The sequence below is a fragment of the Geotrypetes seraphini genome, chromosome 11 (assembly GCF_902459505.1).
Source record: "Geotrypetes seraphini chromosome 11, aGeoSer1.1, whole genome shotgun sequence".
In the NCBI taxonomy this organism is placed as follows: domain Eukaryota; kingdom Metazoa; phylum Chordata; class Amphibia; order Gymnophiona; family Dermophiidae; genus Geotrypetes; species Geotrypetes seraphini.
Genome location: NC_047094.1, coordinates 103,835,689 through 103,861,381, shown reverse-complemented (window position 1 = coordinate 103,861,381; position 25,693 = coordinate 103,835,689). Strand labels below are relative to the sequence as shown.

At 50.6% G+C, this 25,693-nt stretch overlaps 1 protein-coding gene across 4 annotated transcripts in view; it reads right to left on the bottom strand.

Moving 5' to 3' along the window:
* Positions 1–5,720: 5,720 nt before the first annotated feature.
* Positions 5,721–25,693, bottom strand: part of AURKA (aurora kinase A) — a 71,142-nt gene continuing 51,169 nt past the window's right edge. For all 4 annotated transcript variants that reach the window (XM_033914076.1, XM_033914075.1, XM_033914072.1 and 1 more), the window contains 3 exons: positions 17,832–17,980; positions 7,540–7,714; positions 5,721–6,462 (listed from right to left, as the gene is read on the bottom strand). In XM_033914076.1, the coding sequence (XP_033769967.1) occupies positions 6,256–6,462; positions 7,540–7,714; positions 17,832–17,980 (531 nt within the window). In that variant the 3' untranslated portion in view covers positions 5,721–6,255. The remainder of the gene's footprint in view (positions 6,463–7,539; positions 7,715–17,831; positions 17,981–25,693) is intronic.

Here is a 25,693-nt window from a genome sequence, read left to right as displayed (position 1 = left end):
TATTATGTCCACAGGCTTCCCACTATCAATTAGCTCGTTCACGGTCTCAAAAAATTGGAGTAAATTCGTCAAACATGATTTCCCTTTCCTGAATCCATGTTGACTGGGTTTCATCAAGTCGTGTGCGTCTAAGTGCCGGACTATGCTATCCTTGATTAGTGCTTCAACCATCTTGCCGGGGACCGATGTAAGACTCACAGGCCTATAGTTGCCCGGTTCCCCTCTCAATCCTTTTTTGAAAATTGGCGTGACGTTCGCTATCCTCCAGTCGTCCGGTATCTGTCCAGTTCTGATTGTCAGGTTTGCAAGTTTTTGCAATAACTCTCCGATTTCAACCTTCAATTCCTTTAAGACTCTCGGGTGAATTCCATCCGGTCCAGGGGATTTGTCACTTTTAAGTTTGTCGATCTGATAGTATATCTGGTCTAAGTCCACTTCAACTGTGGTGAGGCTGTCTTCTATTTCTCCTGGAAACACTTTCTCCGCTTCAGGTATTGTTGAGGTGTCTTCCTTCGTAAAGACAGACGCAAAGAAGAAATTTAGTTTGTCTGCGATTTGTTTATCTTCCTTGATGTACCCTTTTCTTCCCTGGTCGTCCAGGGGTCCCACTGCCTCTTTTGCAGGTTTTTTCCCTTTCACGTATCTAAAGAAGGGCTTGAAGTTTTTGGCCTCCGGGGCTATTTTTTCCTCATAATCCTGTTTGGCATCCCTCACCGCCTTGTGACATTTCTTCTGATCATCTTTATGTTTGTTCCAGGCTTCGGTTGTCTTTATGCATTTCCATTTTTTGAAAGAGTCCTTCTTTTCTTTTATGGCTTCCTTCACCTGTATGGTAAGCCATGCCGGTTCTCTTTTGCTCTTTGTTCTCTGATCTTTGGAAATCCTCGGAATGTAGAGATCTTGTGCTTCTGTGATAGTATTTTTCAGTAGGGACCATGCCTGATCTACCGTTTCAAGTTTGTCCACCATCTTCTCTAGTCGTTTTTCTACCATGGCCCTCATGCGATCGTATTTACCCTTTTTAAAGTTTAAGGTGGTGGTTAAGGTTTTAGCATGTTTCCCTTTCCCGATGTCAAGTTTAAAGTTGATTACATTGTGATCACTCGTTCCCAGTGGAACCACGACTTCCACTTCTGTTATCGGTCCCGTGAGGCCATTAAGGACCAAGTCCAAGGTGGCGTTGCCTCTTTTACCATTTGTTCCAGGAAGCAATCCCCTAGCACCTCCAGGAACTTGGCCTCCTTGCCGCAGTTGGAGGTTGTTAGTTTCCAGTCTATCCCTGGGAAATTGAAGTCTCCCAATATAATTACATTGCCCGTCTTGCATTCTTGTTTGATTTCCTCCATCATTTCTGAGTCAGTTTCCTCCGCCTAACTGGAAAGATCATAGTAGGCTTAATTTTAATTTTTGGTGGAATTCAGTATGTCACATATATAGAATGGAAAGATCGTTAGCGGTACAGAATGGAAATAACAATTTTATTAAAATATGGGAGCCATTAACATCTTTTTGTTATGATTAAATGCCATTTTTCTATTAATTATACACCATTTAGTATTGGGTGGGGGGTGGGTTTAAGTATATGATCTTATAATGAATAATTGGCTTTGAGGGAAGGTGGGGAGAGGGTTACATTTGTATTTATAGGTTATAATGATAAGATGTTCAAGTGCTCAGATTAATTGTGTTTATTATGAATTTTTGTACACTTGATGAAAGTTTAAAAATGAATAAAGAATTAAAAAAAAAAAAGAAGAAGTAGTATCTTTGAAAGCTGTCTGGTGCCGGTGAGAGGGCGGGGCAGGAGCAAGAGATGAGGAGGGGGAGTTCCGATTAAAGTACTCATCCGATATTCACGGTTTTTCAATATAGCACAGTTACTTACCGTAACAGGTGTTATCCAGGGACAGCAGGCATATATTCTCACATGTGGGTGACGTCATCTACGGAGCCCAAGTGCGGACAGCTTTTCAAGCAAACTTGATTGAAGTTTCAAGTTTGCTATGCTGCACCACGCATGTGCATGCCTTCTTGCCCACTAGAGGGCGCATCCCCACCTCGTGGTCCTCAGTTCCATAGCCAGCAAAGAAGCCATCCCCGGGGAGGAGGGCGGGTTGTGAGAATATATGCCTGCTGTCCCTGGATAACACCTGTTACGGTAAGTAACTGTGCTTTATCCCAGGACAAGCAGGCATGATATTCTCACATGTGGGTGACCTCCAAGCCAACCAGAAAAGGGCAGGTGGGAGGATGGCAATTTAGGAAAACAGGTTACGCAACACCGACTGGCCAAACCGGCCGTCGCTTCTGGACAAAGTGTCCAGACAGTAGTGTGAGGTGAACGTATGAACCGAAGACCAAGTGGCAGCTTTACATATGTCCTCCACCGGAGTAGATCGGAGGAAAGCAACAGAAGCTGCCATCGCCCGGACCTTATGCCCTGTGACTCGACCATGGAGCGTGAGTCCAGCCTGAGCGTAGCAAAAAGAAATACAAGCAGCTAGCCAGTTGGACAAGGTGCGCTTGGAAACAGGATGTCCCAGCCGATTAGGATCAAAGGACAAAAACAATTGAGGAACCTTCCGATGAGACTTGGTACGTTGGAGATAAAAGGCCAACGCCCTCTTACAGTCAAGCGTGTGAAGCGCCGCCTCACCAAGATGAGAGTGGGGCTTCGGGAAGAACACCGGAAGAACAATAGACTGATTGAGGTGGAAATCAGACACAACCTTAGGCAAAAATTTAGGATGGGTGCGAAGAACCACCTTGTCATGATGAAACACAGTAAAAGGTGGATCTGCAACCAAAGCCTGCAGCTCACTAATCCGACGAGCGGACGTGAGCGCAAGCAAAAAGACCACCTTCCAAGTGAGAAATTTAAGGTGAGATTTGTCGATAGGCTCAAAAGGAGGCTTCATGAGTTGAGCTAAGACCACATTAAGATCCCAAACTACAGGAGGAGGTTTCAGAGGAGGGTGAACATTCACGAGACCCCTCATGAAACGAGTCACCAGAGGATGAAGAGAGAGATCTACTCTCGAAATGCCAATGAAATGCCGCGATGGCACTGAGATGCACCCGAATGGAAGTCGTCTTCAGTCCAGACTTAGACAGATGCAGCAAATATTCCAACACCGAAGACACTGGAACCGAACTCGGGTCCAGATGGTTAGAGGAACACCAGGATGAAAATCTGGTCCACTTCTGGGAATAACAAAGCCTAGTCGAGACTTTGCGCGAGGCTTCCAAAATCTCCCTCACCGACTGAGAGACAGGAATCGAAGTCAAGGGGAAAGGAACCAAGCGGTCAGATGCAAAGACTGCAGATTGGGATGCAACAGCGAACCCCGACTCTGAGACAGCAGAGAGGGAAAAACAGGCAGAAGCAGAGGGTCCCTGACACTGAGTTGAAGGAGCAGGGAGAACCAGTGCTGTCTGGGCCAACGAGGCACGGTGGAACGAAACAGCCGTGGGTTGTCGAGGCAGAGCTCCGAGACACGCAACGTCTCGCCCCCGAGCGGCGAAGAGCGACCACGTCGCCGAGGAGAACCCCGAGAACGTTTGGGCTTCCTCGGACGACGCATCGCCCGAGGGCGAGGAGCCCCGGGAGGACCTCGAGGAAGAGGACGACGATATTCTCCTCACCCGGCGCACCTTGTCCCGAGGTCTAACGCTCCTCTCAGGCTCCCGAGGTCGAAGTCGAGGGCAAGGTCGGGGTCGGGGCCGTCCCGGCACCCGAAGTCGCGGGCACCGAGACCGAGGTCGCCGAGACCGGTGCAGTCGAGGCCGAAGCCTGCTGCAACTGCTCGATGGCTCCGGACAGCTCCGAGGTAATCAACGCTCGGAGCAAGTCTTGGAAAGCCGGGATCCCCATCATGGCCGGTAGATCCGAGGCCGGGGGGTGCTCCCTGGAGGGCGACCTCGGTCTCGAGTATTCCCTCGGGGCACTAGGTTTGGCTACCTTGGCCTGGGCTGAGGACGACCCACCCGCTGTCGAGGAGCCCGAGGATGGCTTCTTCATCGATCCTGGGGCTGAGGACAGAAGCGGGGACTTACCCGAGGCAGGCTTGGTCGGGGCAGCAGGCTTCGATGAAGTCGAGGGACACGGCGAGGTCGAGGATCCCGAGGCCGAGGTCAAGGCAGGGGCTGAAGCCGACGTCGAGGCCTTCCCCGCCGCGGAGTCGACCGCGAAAAGCTCCGCCATCCTGGCACGGCGTCGGCGGAGCGCTCTGGCCTGGAAGGTCGAGCACCTGTCACAAGAGTCTGTCGGATGCTCGGGCCCTAAACAGAGCAAGCACCACCGGTGAGGATCGGTAATAGAGAGCAACCGATCACACCGGGTGCACTTCTTAAAACCCGTCAAGGGACGGGACATGAAAGCCGAAAAGGCCGGAACCAACAACGGCCCGCGGCCGCGGCTCACGGGGGCCCCCGGAGCCGAACCGATCGGTAGAAAATGTTTTTTTTTTTTTTTTGAAACAAAAAACGATTGAAAAAAATAACCAAAGCACAGCGACCGAGCGATATCACCCAGACGCGGTGACAGAAGGCAATGCTATCAGAGCTCAATTTCCACAGGGCTTCTGGCTCCGCAGAAAAAACTGAACTGAGGACCACGAGTGGGGATGCGCCCTCTAGTGGGCAAGAAGGCATGCACATGCATGGTGCAGTGTAGCAAACTTGAAACTTCAATCAAGTTTGCTTGAAAAGCTGTCCGCGCTGGGGCTCCGTAGATGACGTCACCCACATGTGAAAATATCATGCCTGCTTGTCCTGGGATAATCAGTGTTACTCTGAGAACGTAACCCCTGCGAATTTTAGGGGAATACTGTACTTCCATTCTATGCAAATCTCTCATGCATGTTCATTGAGAGTAGCATAAAAACCTGACTGGTTGGGTGTGTCCAGAAGATTTGGTCAAGAACCCCTGCTCTATACCCTTACAGCCAGATTCTGTATACGGTGGCCGCTACTGATGGTCACCAATTGCATGCCAATCACTTGATGGTGCTGTATATAGAATCGCACCTCTGGGCAAGACAGGCGCTAGAATGTAGGCCCTGAAAACCCTGGCCTACATTTCCAATGTCTATGCTGTGAATTGCATCTCCATAGGCACTTTCTGGCATCTAACTCCACTTCTGGTATTAGCCACACCCATTGGGGGTGGCCTAAGGGATCTGGCCAATCTGAATCTTAGGCCACTCCCAGTGCATCCCAGAATGTACTGCAATTGGGGCCTAAGATTCCAGTTGACCCGGGTGCTAAGGCCCCCCCTCCTACAGGTTAAAAAAAAAAGTTTTTTTAAAATGATAATGGTAATACTGTAGAGGTGGTCAGCAGTCATGAACAACACAAAGTAGATGGCATGGCTCTGCAGGGTGCTGTGTATGGAAACTTCATATGTGCCTGGCAGAGCCTGCTTAGAATGTTCAGGCAGACTTACCAGTTAAGTCAGACAATGGCACAGCTCTAAGCCTGTCATGCAATCATTCTAACTATTCCTCTGGAAGAATCAAAGATTTGCAAGTGTAAGAGCACAAAAATATGCATTAACTACAAAGCTACACAATTATACACTAGCAGCTATGAAGCTATTTCTTTCTATAATGCTGGGCTGGAAAGTGGTTCTCAGCACAAGCTTAAAGATACATAGCACACAAAAGACAAGTGGTTCAACCTTAGAGAAAAAAAAAATATATATATAGAATGAGACCATACCTGTAGGAAGACAATTTATTTCTCTAAAATTTTTACCATTCAGAAACAAAAACCACACTGAAAATGACACTGAACATAATTAAGATATTTACATAGTTAAAGAAACATGAAAATTCAGAGCACTGTCCATTCAAGACAGGCTTAGCAGCACAATAATTTCCATCAATCTATTTTATTTCACTGACCAAAGTGACTAACACATACATGGTCTTTGAAATGATTTATGCTTGTTTTATAAATTAAATTACCTGAAATTTGGGTGGTTATGTTTTACAGGGTTTTAATAGCAACATGAAAGTAAAAAAAAAAAATTAGACTTTGCGGTTCTTTATCCAAAACACTTTAGCTCGCACAAACGTCTACAGAAAGATGAACAACTGTAGTTATGGGGGCTTTAATTGTGCATTTAAACCACAAGAATCTTCTAGCTGGCGAATTTATACTTGCAGACAGTTAAAAATGCAACATAAAAAGAAATGGGGTAAAAAAAATTTATCAATGAGCTCTGAATCCAATCACTGCAAATATGCAAACTTAAGCACTTCCTGCTGGCTGTGCTGCTGTATTGCTAGTGGTTGAACTCCTGTCTGTGCTGCTGGAAGATTTGGAAGAATTTGCTATAATCCATGGATGGGTAAGAACATCCTTCAGTGGAAGTCTGTGGGAAGGATTGTGTTTCAGAAGTTTTGTTATCAGATCTCTCGCTCCTTCCGATACGAAAGGAGGAAATTTGAAATCCACCTAAAAAAAAGGTTAAAAAAAATCTTTTAGAAAAAATGTACACGTCAGATAATCTCGTTGAACAAGGCAAGTAATTAAATCTCATCTATTGCAGGAGTTTGTAGATTTTGTAAAGTATTTATATATACACAAGGACAACCTTAAAAGTAGGTTATTTCAATTATAAACACTAAGCTCTACATTAAGCCATACATGTCAGTTTCGGTTTACTTTCCTTCTCTTCATTTCAGTTCAAGTTTGTCTCATCCCATAGTCCCTTCCTCTCCCAAGCTCAAAGTCTTACCTCCTTTCAAGGAGCAGCTAACAGAAGCAGGTTGAAGGTGAGGGAAGTCAAGGGTTCAAATCCCAGTACTGCTCCTTGTGATCAAGGAGTTATAGTCTTCCACAGCTTCAGGTAGCATTAGATTAAGACTTCTGGAAATAGGGAAATACCTACTACCCTGAATGTAACTCATCTTGAGCCTCTGAAAAAGCAAACTAAATCCAAAATATGCATCTGCTTTCTTCCTTCCAGACTGTGAAACTCATAAGGAAGAATTGGTGTCAGGTCAAAAGCACGCCGGGACAAAGGCGCGCCCAGACAATTCAGCGCAGTGCGCGCCGCCGCACCGTTCTAAATTACTGTTTTTAGTGCTCCGACGGGGGAGCGTGGGGGGGGAACCCTCCCCCCACTTTACTTAACAGACATCGCGCCGCGTTGTGGGGGGTTGTAACCCCCCACATTTTACTGAAAACTTCACTTTTTCCCTGTTTTTAGAGAAAAAGTTCAGTTTACAGTAAAATGTGGAGGGATACAACCCCCCAAACCCCCCATAACGCCGGCGCGATGTCTATTAAGTAAACTGGGGGGGTTCCCCAACAAAAACCCCCGTCGGAGCCCCTAAAAACTGTAATTTAGAGCGGCGCGCGCTTTTGTCTTTCGCGCCGTTGTCTATGAACCGGAAGAATTAGGCTAAAAGCTGAGTAGGAAAGGTAGTCAGGTGGTGGTAGCAGGAGCAGCCCCATACAAGTAGATTTTGTCTATCCCTTTCTCCCTCCAAGAGGTTATGGGATCTGTGGTATGATCAGTCATGTTACCTTGGAAATTCGTCGATAGGTTTCTTGGTGTGTATCCATTTCAAACGGAGGCTTTCCCACCAAAAACTCATAGCACAACACGCCAAGGCTCCACAGGTCAACTTTCTCATCATGCATCCGGCCTTCAATCATCTCAGGGGGCAAATAATCTAATGTCCCACAAAGAGTAGTTCGCCTATGGTTTTTATGGGGGAGGGGGAAGGGAAGAGCAGGAGAATGTGAGAAGATATGACATAAGTCTTGCATTCAGACTTGACAGACAAAACATCTATGTACTTGAATTGAAAGTAGAAATGTCTTACCTGAATTTTCTTCCACTATTGCAGGAATTGTGGGTAGTTATGCCCATTGACCCAGCAGGTGGATATATATCTCAGCTCAGTTCAGGTGTTCTCTAAGCCCCAAGAGGCACCACAGTGCCTCACTATTTAGACCAGTGTGTTGCAAACTTTCTGATCGACGGCACACTAAAACCAGTGCCTCGGCCAGAAGGCACCTGAAGTCGACGCGATGACATCCGTGCATGCACGGAGGCCCATCTGGCAATGACCGTGCTGGTGGAAGGATTCGGGAGGTGCGGGGAGAGGAGGAGAGTTGCCCATGTCGGCTGCCTTCCTACAGGACGTGCCTCTCGTCGAGAGGCACATCCCGTAGGCAGGCAGCCGGCATGGGCGACTCTCCTCCTCGCCAATGTGTCGCAGCACACAGTTTGCGATACATTGATTTAGATAGTGGATAAAGAAAGCAATATTACTTACCATAACAGTTGTTATTAAGGGGCAGCAGGCAGCTATTCTCAGTAGTGGGTGACGTCATCCAACGGAGCCCCAATGCGGACATCTGACAAGCATACTTGCTTGTAAAAACTTTCGAAGTTTCCAGTCGCCCGCACCGCACAAGCGCGAGTGCCTTCCCGCCCGATGCACCGGGCGGGTCTCCTCAGTTCAGATAGCTAGCAGAGAAGCCAACCCAGGGGAGGTGGGTGGGACATGAGAATAGCTGCCTGCTGTCCCTGGATAACAACTGTTACCGTAAGTAACATTGCTTTATCCCAGGACAAGCAGGCAGGTATTCTCACTAGTGGGTGACCTCCAAGCTAACCCAAATGGGATGGTAGGAGAGTTGGCAACTTAGGAGAATAAATTTTCTAATACTGTTTGGCCAAACTGTCCATCCCGTCTGGAGAAAGTATCCAGACAATAATGAGAAGTGAAGGTATGAACCGAGGACCAAGTAGCAGCCTTACAAATATCCTCAATCAGTGTCGATCTGAGGAAGGCTACAGAGGATGCCATTGCTCTGACCTTATGGGCTGTGACTTTACTGCGAAGGGGTAATCCAGCCTGGGCATAGCAGAAAGATACAAGCCGCCATCCAGTTGGAAATGGTGTGCTTAGAGATAGGGCGTCTCAACTTGTTCGGATCAAAAGAGGTGAAAAGTTGAGGAGCAGTTCTGTGTGGCTTGGTGTGTTCTAGGTTGAAAGCTAAAGCACGCTTACAGTCCAGAGTATGAAGAGCTGATTCTCCAGGGTGAGAATGAGGCTTTGGAAAAAACACTGGAAGAACAATGAATTGATTGAGATGAAATTCCAAGACCACTTTGGGGAGGAATTTGGGATTGGTGCGAAGGACCACCTTGTCATGATGAAATACTGTAAAAGGAGGATCCGCAACCAAAGCTTGAAGTTCACTGACTCGACGAGCAGATGTGAGGGCAATGAGAAACACCACTTTCCAAGTGAGATACTTCAGAAGAACCTTGTCAAGAGGTTCAAAAGGAGGCTTCATAAGCTGAGAAAGAACAACATTGAGGTCCCAAACTACAGGAGGCAGTTTGATGGGAAGGTTAACATGAAAAAGACCTTACATGAATTTGGAAACCACAGGATGAGCAGAAAGAGGTTTCCCTTGAAGAGGCTGATGGAAAGCAGCAATCACACTCAAATGGACTCGGATCGATTCAGACTTGAGGCCAGAATGAGAAGTGCAAAAGATAGTCCAACACAGAGGATAAGGAGGCATGTTGAGGCTCCTTATGACAAGAAAAACACCATGCAGAAAATCTAGTCCATTTTTGGGAATAGCATTGTCTGGTAGCAGGCTTCCATGAAGCTTCTAAAACATCCCTCACAGCTTGGGAAAACTGAAGGGAGGTTACGTTGAAAGGAACCAAGCTGTCAGGTGCAGCGACTGCAGGTTGGGATGAAGCAGAGATCCCTGATGCTGCGTAAGCAGAGATGGAAACACTGGTAGAAGGAAGGGCTCCCTGCTGCTCAGCTAAAGTAGAAGGGAGTACCAGGGTTGTCTGGGCCACCGAGGAGCAATCAGAATCATGGTGGCCCGGTCGGACTTGAGCTTGACCAGAGTCTTTTGAATGAGAGGGAACGGAGGAAACGCATACAGAAAGAGATTCCTCCAGTCCAGAAGAAAAGCATCTGCCTCGAGGCGGTGAGGAGTGTAGATCCTGGAGCATAACTGAGGCAATTTGACGTGGGGGGGGGGCACAAAGAGGTCTATCTGAGGCGTTCCCCATAGAGAGAAGATGTGATGAAGGGGTATGGAATGGAGAGTCCATTCTTGAGGCTGCAGAAGACGACTCAAGTTGTCCGCCAAGGCATTGTCCGCCCCCTGAATGTAGACAGCTTTGAGGAAGGCATTGTGGCGAATTGCCCAATCCCAGACATTCAGAGCTTCCTGACAGAGGAAGGCAGATCCCGTGCATCCCTGTTTGTTGACATAATACATGGCGACTTGGTTGTCCGTGCGAATGAGAACCACCATGTCATAAAGGAGATGCTGAAAAGCATTGAGAGCATTGAAAATCGCTCTGAGTTCCAGTAGATTGATGTGACATAGGCGGTCCGCACTGGTCCAATAGCTCTGAGTGCGCAGACCATCCAGATGAGCCCCCCAAGCATAGGTCGAGGAGTTGGTCGTGAGAACCTTTTGATGGGGCAGCATGTGTAACAGCAAACCTCTGGAGAGATTGGAAGAGAGCATCCACTACCGAAGAGACTGTCAGAGCAGGAGTGACCCGAATGTGGTGAGACAGAGGGTCGGACACCTGCATCCATTGAGATGCCAGGGTCCACTGAGGAATCCGTAGGTGAAGTCTGGCAAAAGGAATCACGTGTACTGTAGAGGCCATGTGGCCCAGAAGAACCATCATGTGTCTCGCCGAGATGGACGGGCGAGAGGACACTGAGTGACAAAGACGAAGAATGGCATCCAGGTGTTGTGGAGGAAGGAATGCCCGGAGTTGAATGGTATCCAGAACCGCTCCCATGAAGGGAAGAGTCTGGGAAGGTTGCAGATGGGATTTTGGGAAGTTGATCTCGAACCCCAGATTCTGCAGGAACCAGATCGTCCTTTGGGTCGCCTGGACCATGATGAGCTAGTCGTTGAGGTAGGGAAATACCTGTAGACCGTGGTTCCTGAGTGCTGCGGCCACTACAACCAGGCGCTTGGTGAAGACTCTGGGAGACGAAGCCAGGCCGAAAGGAAGCACTCGGTATTGAAGATGAAGATGTCCCACCCGAAATCTTAGAACTCGTTGAGCACCCTGAGGTCCAAAATAGGACACAGATCGCCTGTCTTCTTCGGAACAAGGAAGTACCGGAGTAAAAACCCTTGTTCTGTTGGCCCAAAGGGACTGGTTCGACAGCCCGAAGCCGGAGCAAAGCCTGAGCCTCCTGAAGAAGAAGGGCGGTCTGGGTTAAGTTGGAAGGATACTCTCTTGGAGGATGTTCCGGAGGAACTTGATGGAACTGAAGAGAGTATCCCTCCCTTACAATGGAAAGGACCCAGAGGTCGGTGGTGATAGCCATCCATCGATGGTAAAAATGATGGAGATGACCTCAGATGGGAAAAACAGGGGAGGGCAGAACGATGGTAGGTATGCTCTCTACGAGACAGTCAAAAAGGCTGAGGAGCCTTGGGCACAGCAGAAGTGGAAGGTTTTTGCTGCTGCTTCGGCGTGTGCTATCTCTTAACAGGCTGACGGATGGTAGGTGCCTGTTTCGGTGGGTAACGCCACTGATAGAGCATAGGCGGGCGTGATGGAAGAGGAGGAGCAGCCTTGGGCTTCGGACGGAGAATGGATTGGAAAGACTTCTCATGGTCCGACAGCTTCTAGGTCGCCGCCTCGATGGACTCATCGAAGAGAGCGGCTCCAGCACATGGAACGTTAGCCAGCCTGTCCTGAAGATTCATGTCCATATCGATGGTTTGAAGCCACGCCAGGCGTCGCATGGCCATCGAACAAGCAGCAGCCCTCGCCGAGATCTCAAAAGCGTCATAGGAAGACTGCATCATCTGGAGCCTCAGTTGGGATAACGAAGCCAGAACCTCCAAGTACTCGAAGCGAGCTTGGGAGTCCAAATATGGCAGAAACTTTTGCAGAATGGAGAGGAAAAACTCGAAGTAGATGGCAAAATGAAAATTGTAATTGAGGACTCTAGAGGCCCATCATCGAGTTCTGGTAGATGCGCCTGCCAAATCTGTCCATGGTCTTGCCCTCCCGGCCAGGTGGAACGGAGGCATAGACCTGGGAAGAGTGAGACTGCTTCAGGGAAGATTCCACCAGCAGAGACTGATGAGAGAGCTGAGCCCCATCGAATCCCTTGTGGTGAACTGTGCGGTACCTGGCATCTAATTTACCCGGAACAGCCGGGATGGAGTAAGAAGTCTCAAAGCAGCGCATGAAGGTCTGGTCCAGCAGCTTATGCAAAGGAAGCTGGAGGGACTCAGCAGGCGGTTGAGGGAGATGCATCGTCTCCAAATATTCCTTGGAAAATTTGGACCCCGTGTCTAGGGTAATGCCCAAATCTACAGCCATCTGTCGCAGGAAAGAGGAAAACGACAGCAGGTCAGCCAGCGCCGGGCCTCGAGAAGAACTCGAGGACGATGAGGCTTCCGGGTCCAATGAAGCTGGGGATCGGCAGGGAGAAAAAGATCCCAAGGTGTCTTCCCCATAGGGGGAGGTGAAGACCCCTGAGGTAAATAGTCGATGAAAGGCTGCTTCCGTCGAGGCGAGTCACAGCTCGATGAATGCCTCGAGCAACGACCCGAACTGTGCCTTGAAGTCGGCTTCGAACGTCGAGGTGAGCGAGGCACCGACGAGGCTTCCAGCGAATGAATGGGACTGGAGGCAGTGGATCGAAGCAGAGGAGGCTGAGTATACGTACCTCGAGGCACTCGCCAAGCCTCGAGGCTCGGCATCGAGAGCATCGGGTCCGGAGGAGGCCCTCACAGAGACTCGGCTCCCGGCATCGAGGGAATCGGTTCCAACGGGGGCATCCGCAAAGACTCTGCTCCTTGCATCAAGGGAATCGGTTCCAAGGGAGGCATGGGCAAAGACTCTGCTCCTTGCGATGCATGCATCGATGCCAGACCAGACAGACACTCGCAGAGACTCGGCTCCCTGCAGTGAGAGTGTATGACGAGGAGGCACCGGAGGCGGCTCGACCTCGCGGGAGGCCCCCGCGTGCCCAGGCTGGATTTGGGAAAGAAGCTTCGGCCCCATGGTAGTAAAGAGCTCGATGAACTGCTTCTCCAGCAAGGTCTGGAACGACGCCAGCAAGGAGGGATCCGCATCCGAGATGGGACCTCCTGCACAGACATCGGGATTCCTGCCGCCCGGGTGCTTGGACTTAGAAGCCTTGGGCACCTTGAGCACCACAGGGGGAATGGGCTGCTTAGCTACCTGACCTGAGGAGGCAGAGGAAGGCCCCGCAGCCGGCGGCAAAGTCGAAGCCAGCACAAACGAAGCAGGCTTGAGGAAACTCGGAGCCGCAGAGGTGGAAGATGGAAGAGTCGAGGCAGAAGTCTAAGGCTTGGCGCTCTTTGATGAGGTCAGCTCCGACGAAGCCCCCATGCTGAACAGCGACTCCCACAGGAAACAGCGACACTTGAACGCACGTGCTGCAAATGTGGAGCAAGGCCGATTTCGGAAGGTGTTGAGGCCCGACACTGCAGACAGCGTCGATGAGGGTCCGTCAGCGAAATCGTGCGCTGGCACTTGACACACTTTTAAAAACCGGTGATAGACCGGGACATGGGACGAAAAAGCTCCGCCGCTAGGTCGAAGCCGCGGGGCTGCGGCCACGTGGCCTGCCCAGTCGAACGGAAGGAAAATTTTTTTGTGAAAAACAAAATAAAATACGACGAAAATCAACGATTCTGAGGTAAAAGAACCCAAAACCGTGGACTTAGAAGGCACAAGGGAAGTTACTTGCACAGAGAGTCGAAAACTGAGGAGACACGCCCGGTGCATCGGGCGGGAAGGCATTCGCGTATGCGCGGTGTGGGCGACTCGAAACTTCTAAAGTTTCTACAAGCAAGTATGCTTGTGAGACGTCCGCATCGGGGCTCTGTCGGATGACGTCACCCACTAGTGAGAATACCTGCCTGCTTGTCCTGGAATAACATTGAGAAGTGTTTGCATTACTCCATACATTTCTCCCTCCATATTCGCTGTGACAGGGGATTAACAGAACCACAAATACAGAAAAACTGCAAATAACTTTTTCAAATGTTATTCGTTGTTTTCCATTACTGTCGTGAAATGGTGAAACCGCGAATGATATGGTGGGGGACCTAGCCTGTTCCTGAAGGAGAGGCAAAACACGGTGAAGAAAGCGCTGGGAATCAACGATTTTCTCTGTAAACGCTTGGAATCGGCGATTTCTCTATGCAAGCTGATGTAATTGGGGGTGGGGAGCCAGCAAGCTATAAACTGTGAATAATCGAAACCACAATTGCTGAACTGCGAATAAGGAGGGAGAAGTGTTTACCTTTTTAGAAATCTATTACTGTTATGTATACTACTTTCAAAAAATTTAATTTACAAAGTTTGAAACGAATGGGTCAGACACGAGGCAGCAGCCAAACCACTCCCTTGAAGAGCTTAATGGCTGGATATATTGCCAAGAAAGAATGATGCAGATGCCACCTGAACCTTCAGAAAGCCCAATGCCAGTCCATCTCCCCCCTCCCCCCAAGCCCCCTTGGAATAGATCTATAACATCCTAACTCCAACTGCCCACACCCAAACAGTCCTCTAGACTCAGATATGAGCCAACAACAGAACATTTCCTCCCCAGAAGCAAGGTAGCAGTAACCAATTCTGAATATCTTCTTCTCCTTTAGCATGTCCTCTCAACAGCCAAGCCAAAAGACCAGAGAGACAGTAATCCTTGACTCTGGGGAAGTCAAAGCAGTTGTCCATCTGGACAGACCAAGAGATGGTAGAGATGAAAACTGACAATTCAATTAAGTGTGGGATGAACAGATGAGATCTCTAATTAGAAAAGAAAATGGTATAAATTGAAGAACTAGTACTGGTACTAGGTAGACTTGCATGGTCTTTGCCTTGTATATGGCGATTCGGTTTAGGATAGGCTATGGAGGGCTTTGATGGGAACTCCAGTAATTTGCAACATAAGGACGGTGCTAGGCAGACTTACAGTCTGTATGCCGCAATAAAGAGATGGTTTGGATAGGCTGGAAGGAGTGAGAAACCTAGGATTATGGCTAGACCCAAACCTAGACATGAAGATACACATTCAAAGCATTGTGAAAAACACTTATGGCAAACTCTGGGTCAGAGGACTAAAACCCTACCTAACCCATCAAGCGATGTCCAACATAGTAATATCCATCTTTGACTACTGCAATGTGATCCTGCTAGGTGCCCTGAAGTACATGATCAAGCAGGTCCAAATAGTACAACACACTGAAGCTAGATTTCTGCTGGGAAAATCGAATCGGACGAGTACCACCCCACTACTGAAAGTGTTACACTGGCTCCTCAAGATCATGTTGCTCATGCACAAAATCATTTATCTTTCAGAGCCGCAATACTTAGCAAACAGAATCGACAACCATAAACCAACTCATGCCCTACACTAGAGCAAGGGTGGGCAACTCCGACCTTGAGGGCCGGAATCCAATCAGGTTTTCAGGATTTCCCACTGCTTTCAATGCATATTCATTGGGGAAATCCTGAAAACCCGATTGGATTCCGGCCCTCGAAGACTGGAGTTGCCCATGTCTGCACTAGAGCCTAGAATACCTACTGGAAATACCCTCCTTTAGAGATACCAAATACAAAAGCATCAGGAAAAGAATGTTCACGGTGATGGCCCCAATGTGGTGGAACTCCCTTCCGAGGGAATTAAAACTAGGACACCAAAAGGTTCAAGAAAGGAATAAAGATGATATTCTTCACAGAAAATTTAGCAAATAAAGAAACAAACAGGGAGAACAGCAATATGGAGGAAACAGAAGGCTACTACCCACTTGGAACATGAAAGGGTGAACTCACAAATACAAAGAAAGATGATCAATCCCTTATTTTATGTTTTGCCCCCCGTGGTGCAGCCAGGAAAGACCCCATCACACACTTTGGTTGCCCATTACCTTTGATTCCTTAATAAAAATAACCAAAAAAACAAAGATGAATATATTACATACAGAAACTATAATATTATTTGTACATAGATGGAATATATAGATAAGATATACATATATTTAACTCATGCATTGTAACACCTTTACTGAAACTCATGCAAACCGCTCTGAATTGACACCCCAGTCATTAGTAGTATAGAAGCTTTCAGTAAAAAAAAAAAATAAATAAAAATCATAACTACTTTCCAGTAGGTGATCCTTGCTCAAATTCTCTACCGAAACAACAACTGAGTTCTGCTACCTGCTTTATGCTGCATCTGACTTTTAGTCCACTGTAATTTTTGGACACCCGAGAATAACTGAAGATATATTTGAGAGGTCACGTGTGCCTGTGCCAAACTTTGGCACAATTGAACATCTGAACATAGTCCCATGTCCTGGGCTTGCTTGAAGCTTCTGTGTTAATCTGCCCGTGTTTTGTAAGGAAGATCCGACTTGTGTTGAAAAGGACTCCAAGATACCCCCAGCAACTGCAAAAAGGGGAGGGGGGGGTCAGCTTGCTCTTTTCAGAATTTTATTACTCAGTCCAAAAACTGAAGGTAGCATATAACTGCCAACCCCCCCTCCCCCCCGAGACCACCAGGGCGGAAACAGGACCCCCAGCCGCCTGAAGATAAGCCTTGCACAAGGCTAAAACAAAATCAGGGGATAAACCCCTTAGCGGCCCAATGGGACTCACTGCCAAGTGAACCCAGCAAAAACCTGCCCCTGTCTCTCTAATACAGGGGGGGAAGGTCACCCGAGGCTGCAGACAAAATAGAGGAGCTTCCCACCAAAATTGGTGCAAAACCCACCGAGAAAACAGTGGCTGAGAGGCCTGAACTAGCCCAGCTGCTAAAGCAGGCAAGCCGGCAGCAGCTGCAAGGAGTCCCCAGAAGCATCGGCGGCTGAGGGAATCCCTGTGTGGATAAGGGAAGCTCGGGCTTCTCCGCTGTCTGCTGCTGGCATGCAAGGTACTCGAAGGGGACCTCTGGATGCGGGTACCCGAATCAGACGAGGATTTCCCCTCTGTGGCAGCCGGCACACCGAAAGCACAGACTAGTCGCATCGACCTCGCATCTGGAGCACAATGAGCATTTTCTCCCTTTAAAAGTGCTCATTGCGCAATACGTGAGCTAGCTGAAAGAAAAGTGTCAGTTAACAATAAAAACTCAACAGTCCAATTGAAGGCTCCCTTCAGACTGGCAGTGCCTCAGGATTTTTTTCCCCCCCCAGACTCCACTGGCTCTAAGCCATATGACTTGCTGGTATCGGTGGCAAGGCTTACAGTTGAAGCACCTCTAAAAAAATTTTGGGGAGGTGGAGGAAATGGGAGGAGGGACTTGACCCCATCAAGTGTGACAGCCCTGAGGTCAGACGGACCCCCGAAAGGGCTCCTCCAAGCTCAGTCTGGCACAAGACGGGAACAAGAAGGCCACTACACAACTTCCAACAGCCCTAAACTAACCAAGGAAGACTACAACAGCTTACTACTCCTGTTGCAGACTGAGAACAGACTGTTTGTCTCCACCTGCTGGTCATGGTGAGCTATTACCCATCAGTGAATTGTGCCGGTCTGGAGAGGTGCTAAAGAATTGCCATTTACTTCTCCCTTCCACTTTTGCTTTTTACTGCAAGCATCAAATGTAACTAGGTAAAAGTAGTAAAAATTGGCAAAATTATTACTTCAGTAAAAAGTAATAAATGTTATCCTGCAATTCTTTACAAATAAAAGAAGGGTCAGTACTCTAGAAATTGTGTGCAACCTAAGGCGACATGAAGCAGATTTGGGCATGCTGCAGTGCATGCTAATCAATTTGAACAGCCAAACAAAGTCTTACCGAGAAGACGGGGCATGAACTGACCATCCAAAGTCTGCAATTTTCAGTTCTCCATTTGATCCAAGTAACAAGTTCTCAGGCTTTATGTCTCTGTGAATGACTTTCTTTAAGTGACAGTAAGAAAGTGCATCTGCTAGTTGAGTAATGTACTGTAAGAGAAGAAAAAGGTTCCAGCATTCCCAACTACTAGTTCTGCTCTCTCTACAGACGCAATACAGCCTGCTTCAATTTAGAACAAGAGCAGAAGTCATTTCTAACCCTTTCTGACCCCTTACCCCCAATTCCAGGTTTATGGGCAATATGACCATTATGTCATCTTCCCAAATACAGTAAGGAAATATTGTTTCAACCGGTAAGGGGCTTTAAAATGTAGAAAGGAAATTTTTTTTTTTTAAATATTCTTTATTCATTTTCAAATCTTGCAACAAGTGTACAATATAGCACAGTTACTTACCGTAACAGGTGTTATCCAGGGACAGCAGGCATATATTCTCACATGTGGGTGACATCATCTACGGAGCCCCGATGCGGAAGCATTTTCAAGCAAACTTGATTGAAGATTTAAGTTTGCTCTGCTGCTCCACGCATGCGTGCCTTCCTGCTCCACTAGGGGGCGCATCCCCTCGTGGTCTCCAGTTCACTTAACTAGCAAAGAAGCCAACCTCGGGGAGGTGGGCGGGTTGTGAGAATATATGCCTGCTGTCCCTGGATAACACCTGTTACGGTAAGTAACTGTGCTTTATCCCAGGACAAGCAGGCATGATATTCTCACATGTGGGTGACCTCCAAGCTAACTGAAAAGGGATGGAGGGAAGTTGGCAATTTAAGCAAATAGATTTCGCAAAACCGATTGGCCGAACCGGCCATCGCTCCTGGACAGTGAGTCCAGACAGTAGTGGGAGGTGAAAGTATGAACCGAAGACCACGTGGCAGCCTTGCAGATTTCCTCAATAGGTGTGGACCTGAGGAACGCTACGGAGGCTGCCATCGCTCGGACCTTGTGTCCTGTTACTCGACCATGCAGTGTGAGACCAGCCTGAGCGTAGCAGAAGGAGATGCAATCGGCCAACCAGTTGGACAAGGTGCGCTTGGAGACTGGGTGACCTAACCGGTTTGGGTCGAAGGACAAAAACAAGTGTGGGACTTTCCGGTGTGACTGAGTGCGTTGGAGATAGAAGGCCAATGCTCTCTTACAGTCAAGAGTATGGAGCGCCACCTCTCCGGGGTGAGAGTGGGGCTTGGGAAAAAACACAGGCAAGGCAATGGACTGATTGAGGTGAAAATCAGACACTACTTTAGGCAAGAACTTTGGATGGGTGCGGAGTACCACCTTGTCGTGATGGAATACCGTGAAGGGTGGGTCCGCTACCAGAGCTTGTAACTCATTAACCCGCCGGATGGAAGTGAGCGCGAGCAGGAAAATTACCTTCCAAGTGAGGAATTTTGGATGGCATTTGTCTAGGGGCTCAAATGGAGGTTTCATTAGTTGAGCCAGAACCACGTTAAGGTCCCAAACCACCGGAGGGGGTTTGAGAGGAGGGTGGACATTCAGAAGACCCTTCATGAAGCGAGAGACTAAGGGGTGGAGCGAGAGGGCTTTTCCTTCCAGGGGCTGATGAAAGGCCGCAATCGCACTGAGGTGTACTCGAATGGAGTTGGTCTTTAGGCCGGAATGAGATAATTGAAGTAAATAGTCAAGGACCAGAGGGACGGGGACCGACACCGGGTCCTGGCTGTGGGAGGAGCACCAGGTTGAGAATCTGGTCCACTTTTGGGAGTAGCAGGTTCTCGTCGAGGTCTTTCTAGAGGCCTCCAATATCTCCTTGACTGATTGAGACACGGGAAGAGCAGTCAGGGGGAAAGAAACCAAGCATTCAGATGAAGAGATTGAAGATTGGGATGTAACAGCGAACCCTGACCTTGTGACAGTAGAGAGGGAAACAGAGGCAGAGGATCTCTGACACTGAGTTGAAGTAGAAGGGAAAACCAAGGCTGGCGTGGCCAGCGAGGAGCAATCAGGATCAGAGTGGCTTGTACTGTTTTCAGGTGGACAAGCGTCCGCAGGATCAGAGGAAACGGCGGGAACGCGTACAGGAACCTTCCCTCCCAGTCGAGGAGGAAGGCGTCGGCCTCGAGCCGGTCCGGGGAGTACATCCGGGAGCAGAAGAGAGGCCGTTTGTGATTGTGGGGGGATGCGAACAGATCTATTTGAGGTGTCCCCCACTGTTCGAACACCTGTCGTAGGGTCTGAGAGTGCAGTGACCACTCGTGTGGCTGGAGGAGGCGGCTGAGTCTGTCCGCCAGACAGTTTTATTCTCCTTGTATGTACACCGCTCAGAGGAAGGTGTTGTTGGAGATTGCCCATTTCCAGAGGCGCAGGGCTTCCCGACAGAGGGGCCAAGACCCTGTTCCCCCTTGTTTGTTTACGTAGTACATTGCTACCTGGTTATCAGTTCGGATGAGAACCACCCAGTCGTAGAGCAGATGTTGAAAAGCTACAGCTGCGAGATAGATGTCCCGAAACTCTAGCACGTTGATGTGGCAGCGACGGTCCTCTGCTGACCACATCCCTTGAGTGCGTAGGCCATCCAGATGGGCTCCCCAAGCGTACTCCGATGAGTCCGTGGTGAGTACCTTGTTGTGTGGGGGGGCGAGGAAGAGCAAACCTTTGGAAAGATTTGAAGAGTCGGCCCACCAGCGGAGTGATTGTTGCAAGGAAGGAGTCACTGTCACAGGGCGATCGATCGAGTCCCGATCTTGATGCCATTGAGAGGCTAGGGTCCATTGAGGGATTCTCAGGTGGAGACGGGCGAATGGTGTGACGTGGACGGCGGAGGCCATGTGGCCTAGTAGAGTCATCATCTGTCGAGCTGATACCGAGGGTAGCAGTGAGATTCTTCGGCTCAGATTTACTAACGCCTCTAGACGCGGAGGGGGGAGGAAGGAACGGAGGCGAACCGTGTCCAGCGTGGCCCCGATGAACTGCAGGGACTGCGAGGGGCTCAGTTGGGATTTTGGGAAGTTTACCTCGAACCCCAGACTCTGTAGGTAGATAATAGTCTGTTGGGTCGCTGAGATAACCCCTTCCCTGGACGGTGCTTTGATCAGCCAGTCGTCCAGGTAGGGGAATACCTGAGGACCCTGGGAGCGTAAGGCAGCTGCGACCACCACGAGGCACTTGGTGAAGACCCGGGGTGACGATGCTAGGCCAAAGGGGAGGACTCGGTATTGTAGGTGCAGGTCCCCTACTTGAAAACGCAAGAACTTGCGGTGAGCGGGATGCACTGGAACATGTGTGTACGCCTCCTTCAGATCGAGGGAGCAGAGCCAATCGCCTCTTTCGATCAGGGGGTAGAGGATCGGTAGGGAAAGCATCCAAAATTTTTCCCGTAACAGAAATTTGTTGAGTCGTTTCAAGTCTAGTATTGGGTGTAGGTCTCCCGTTTTCTTCGGTACCAGGAAGTAACGGGAGTAGAAGCCCTTCCCCCGTTGGTCGGGGGGAACCTCCTCCACTGCTCGCAGGCGAAGCAGATCTCGAGCTTCTGAGAGGAGTAGGGGTAGCAGCGTTCGGTTGGGAGGGCACTTCCTTGGGGGGCTGTCTGGAGGAATGGCTCGAAAGTTGAGAGAGTATCCTGATGAGATCACGCCAAGGACCCATGCGTCTGACGTGAGTTGTTCCCAGTGAGGGTAAAAAGCTCTGAGGCGGCCCCCGATGGGCAGGGAGCCTGGGACTCTGTCAAAAGGACGGGGATGGTTTGGTAGTTGCAGGCGGTTGGGATTTGGGTGGGGCCCGATGGTGGGCTTGCGGACGCCTTGGCGGAGGCCGGGAGTAGGCGGGAGTGGATTTTTGCGGGTAGCGGCGCGGAGGGGCCCTGAACGGCCTGGACGCGGGCGGTTTTGGCTTTTGCCGGACGAGGGAGGCAAATGAGTGTTCGTGTTCAGAGAGGCGTTTTGTAGCCGCCTCTATAGTGTCGTCAAATAGCTCTTTCCCCACGCAGGGGAGGTTAGCCAACCGGTCCTGTAAGTTGGGGTCCATGTCGACCAGGCGCAGCCAAGATAGTTGGCGCATGGCGACAGCAAAGGCTGCCTCTCTGGAGGAGAGTTCGAAGCCATCGTAGGCCGCGTGGAATAGATGGAGGCGTAGGTTGGAGAGGGACTCTACAAGCAGGCTAAACGCGCCTTGGCGAGAGGCTGGTAAGTCAGTCTCAAAGGCTCTCAGTAGTCCGATGAGGTGTTTGAGGTAGGATGTGAAGGTGAAAGTGTAGCTTTGCACCCTAGAGGCCATCATCGCATTTTGATATAGTCTCCTGCCGAACTTGTCCAGGGTTCGGCCTTCCCGACCTGGGGGGACCGTGGCTGAGACCCGGGAGGGGTGAGCCTTTTTCAGGGACGATTCTATCAGCAGCGACTGGTGGGAGAGCTGCGGTTGTTCAAACCCCGGGTAGGGTACCGTACGGTACTTGGCCTCCATTTTGGAGGGGACTGCTGTGACCATATAGGGGGTCTCCAGGTTCCTGAAGAAAGCCTGTTGGAGTACCGGATTAGGCGGTAAGCGAAGGGACTCTCTGGGCAGTGATGGCATGTCCAGCTCCGCTAGGTACTCTTTTGAGTATCTGGAGTCGGACTGGAGGTCTAAGTCCAAAGCGTGGCCCATGTCCTGGATAAAGCGAGTGAAGGACGGGTGGGATGTTCCCGAGGCCCCGTGTGGGGTCGGTGAACGCGACATCCGTCGGGTGGAGAAGGATGGGGAGGCTTCCCTCGAGTATCGAGGTTCCTGCTCCGATCCACGTTCCGAGACCGGGGAAGCACTGTGAAAGTGTTCCGGGGTCGTGGATCTCCGACGTCTCGAGGAGCCCCTCGTAGACGATGCCGGGGTTCGGGATACTGATCGATGTCGAATCGGTGACCTCGACCCGGACTCCCTCGGTGAAAGCCTGGCACCTCGGACCGGGGCCCCGGTCCGAGGGGGAGTTCGGAGTATGCGCGGGTTGGAGAGTGATAACTCCGCCACCCTGAGCGGTCCCGTACGAGGTGTAGGGGAACGGCCTCGTAGAGTGGGGGAACCCCGGGCCTTCTTGGAGGTACGGCGGTTCGAGGTTTCTGTCGGTTTAGCACGACGTTTTGCCCTGTGGCGGTCTGTGGAGGGAGAGCGCCTCGGGTGCCTCGGCGAGGAGTCCGAGGAGGATGAGATGCGGCGAAGTTTGCGCACTTTTTCCCGAGGTGGCTCGACGCGAGGCTCAGGCTGGTCTGGCACATGAGGGGTCGAGGTCGAGGCCGGTTGTAGATGGGCCATTGCAGCGGACAGCTCCGACGAGATCATTGCTCGGAGTAGGTCCTGGAAGACGGGCACGGACAGCATCGAAGGCATGTCCCCTGCCTCGGTGCACTCCACCGGGGGCGACCTCGTATCAGAGTATTCCCGTGTGGTGGAGGCACGGCCCGAAGGCTTGGAGGGCTTCGCCGGGGCTGTAAGCATGGGACTTCCGCCATGCGTCGCTGGTGTCCCTGAGGTTGGTTTCTTCGCTGGTACAGAACCTGAAGAGGGAAGAGGGGACTTACCCGGAGCCGAGGCTTTCTGTTGTCCCGAGGACTTCGGAGTCGAGTCTCGAGGCGATGCCGAGGTATTCGGGGCCGAGGTCAAGGCCGGGGCCGAGGCCAGGGCCGACCTCGAGGCCGAGGTAGAGGGTTGGTCCGGGGCGAAAAGATCCTCCATGCGGGCTTTCCTTCGACGGAGGGCCCGGTTCTGGAAAGTAGCGTATTTCTTCACGGAGCGAGTGATTGATCAATGGAACAAGCTTCCAGTACAGGTAATCGAGGCCAGCAGCGTGCCAGATTTTAAGAATAAATAGGACGCCCATGTGGGATCCCTAAGTGGGTCAGGGTAAAACATTGTATAGTATTAAGGGGAGGGTCTATAGAGTGGGCAGACTTGATGGGCCTTGGCCCTTTTCTGCCGTCATCTTTCTATGTTTCTATGGGGGCAGGAGTCGGTTGGATGAGCGGCCCCCAGGCAGAGGATGCACCGGCGATGCGGGTCTGTGATGGAAAGAAGCCGCCCGCACTGGGTGCAATTTTTAAAGCCGGTCAAAGGCCGGGACATAGAATCGAAAGTGGCCGCGGCTCGAGTAGCCACGCGGCCATGGGGACCCGGAAGCCTCCAGGTCGGTCAAAACAAAGCAGGAATCAAGTTGAAGAAGAAAAAATTTTGCACACAGCGACTTAAACGAGGAAAATCAAGAAAAATCGCGGTGCTAGAAGGCAGTTGGGGCAGAGCCTGAAAAAACACGACTTCTAGGCTCAGCGGAAAATTTTGAACTGGAGACCACGAGGGGATGCGCCCCCTAGTGGAGCAGGAAGGCACCGAAGCATACACCTGACCTGGATGAGATCGCTTGAGCGAGGATTCGACCAAGAGGGACTGATGAGAAAGCTGAGGTCCCTCGAAGCCCTTATGATGCACCATGCGGTACCGGGAATCCAACTTTCCAGGGACTGCAGGGATCGAGTAAGGAGACTCAAAACACCTCATGAAGGTTTGGTCGAGGAGCTTGTGCAATGGGAGGCGCAAGGACTCGGCTGGAGGGCGAGGCAAGTGCATGGTATCGAGATACTCCTTTGAGTATCGAGATCCAGCGTCGAGGGTAATGTCCATGTCATCCGCCATTTGTCTGAGAAATGAGGAAAAGAACAGCTGGTCCGCAAGTGCCGGCCTTCGAGAAGGACTAGAAGAAGTCGAGGCTTCGGGCTCCCCCGAAGCCTGTGAGCAACAGGGGGAATAAAAAAACCTCGGGGTCCTTGAACTCCGGGCCCGGAAGAGGAGACCCAGCCGAAGCAGAATATACCATTCGAGGCAACTTTTTCTGAGGCGAGACTGTCGAATGTCGAGACGAATGCCTCGAAGAGTGCCTGGATCGATGCCCTTCTCGATGCCTGGACGGGGATTGAGTCCGCCTGAGAGAATACTGGTCCCCAGAAGCCTCCAAGGAGCAGATAGGACTCGATGCTGTCGATCGAAGAGGCGGAAGAGTCGGCGCCTCCCCAGAAGCCGCCCAGGCTTGATAGGGGGTCCGGAAGAACTCTTCTTGCTTCCTGCTATGCCCAGGACTGGGAGGCCTCGAAGGTGGACGCCACACAGAGTCATGGGGCGGAGTAATAGGCTCCAAGGGAGGTAAGTCACTAAGGGAGGCTCTCCTCGAGGGAATCGGTTCCAAGGGAGGCATATCCCCAAGAGGGGCCTTCTTTGAAGAAATCGGTTCCAAGGGAGGCATGCCACTAACCGAGGGCTGCCTCGAGGAGCCGGACACCGCCCGCCGTTCCTCCGCTCCGAGCAACGAGGTCGTGTGGCGCGGGGGAGGAGGAAGGGGGCGGCCCGCCCATCGGGACCGGAACTGGGAGGTCACCCTGGATAGAGGCAATCAGCCGGGGACCCATGGTGGTCATGAGTTCCACAAACTGAGCCTCCAGGAGGGACTTCAACGAAGCCGATATGGAGGGATCCGCACCAAACGGGGGCCCTTCCGCACGGTCTCCGCGCTCCTTCGGTGCAGCGTGCTTCTGCTTGCCAGCCTTCGGCACTTTAAGCACCACTGGTGGAACAATGGGTGTCGGTACCTGATCCGAGGGGATAGAGGAAGGCACCGGCGCCGATGACGAGGCCGAAACCGGCGTGAATGATGCTGGTTTCAAAAGGCCAGAAGCAGCCGGGGAGGCAGAGGGCTTGGTCGACGAAGTCGAAGCACTAGTCGAGGTGGAAGCGATAGGGTCCAACGAAGCTTCCATCTTAAACATGGACTCCCACAGCAGGCAGCGGCGCTTAAACGCTCACGCCGTCAAAGTAGAGCAAGGCTGGCACGATTTTGGAA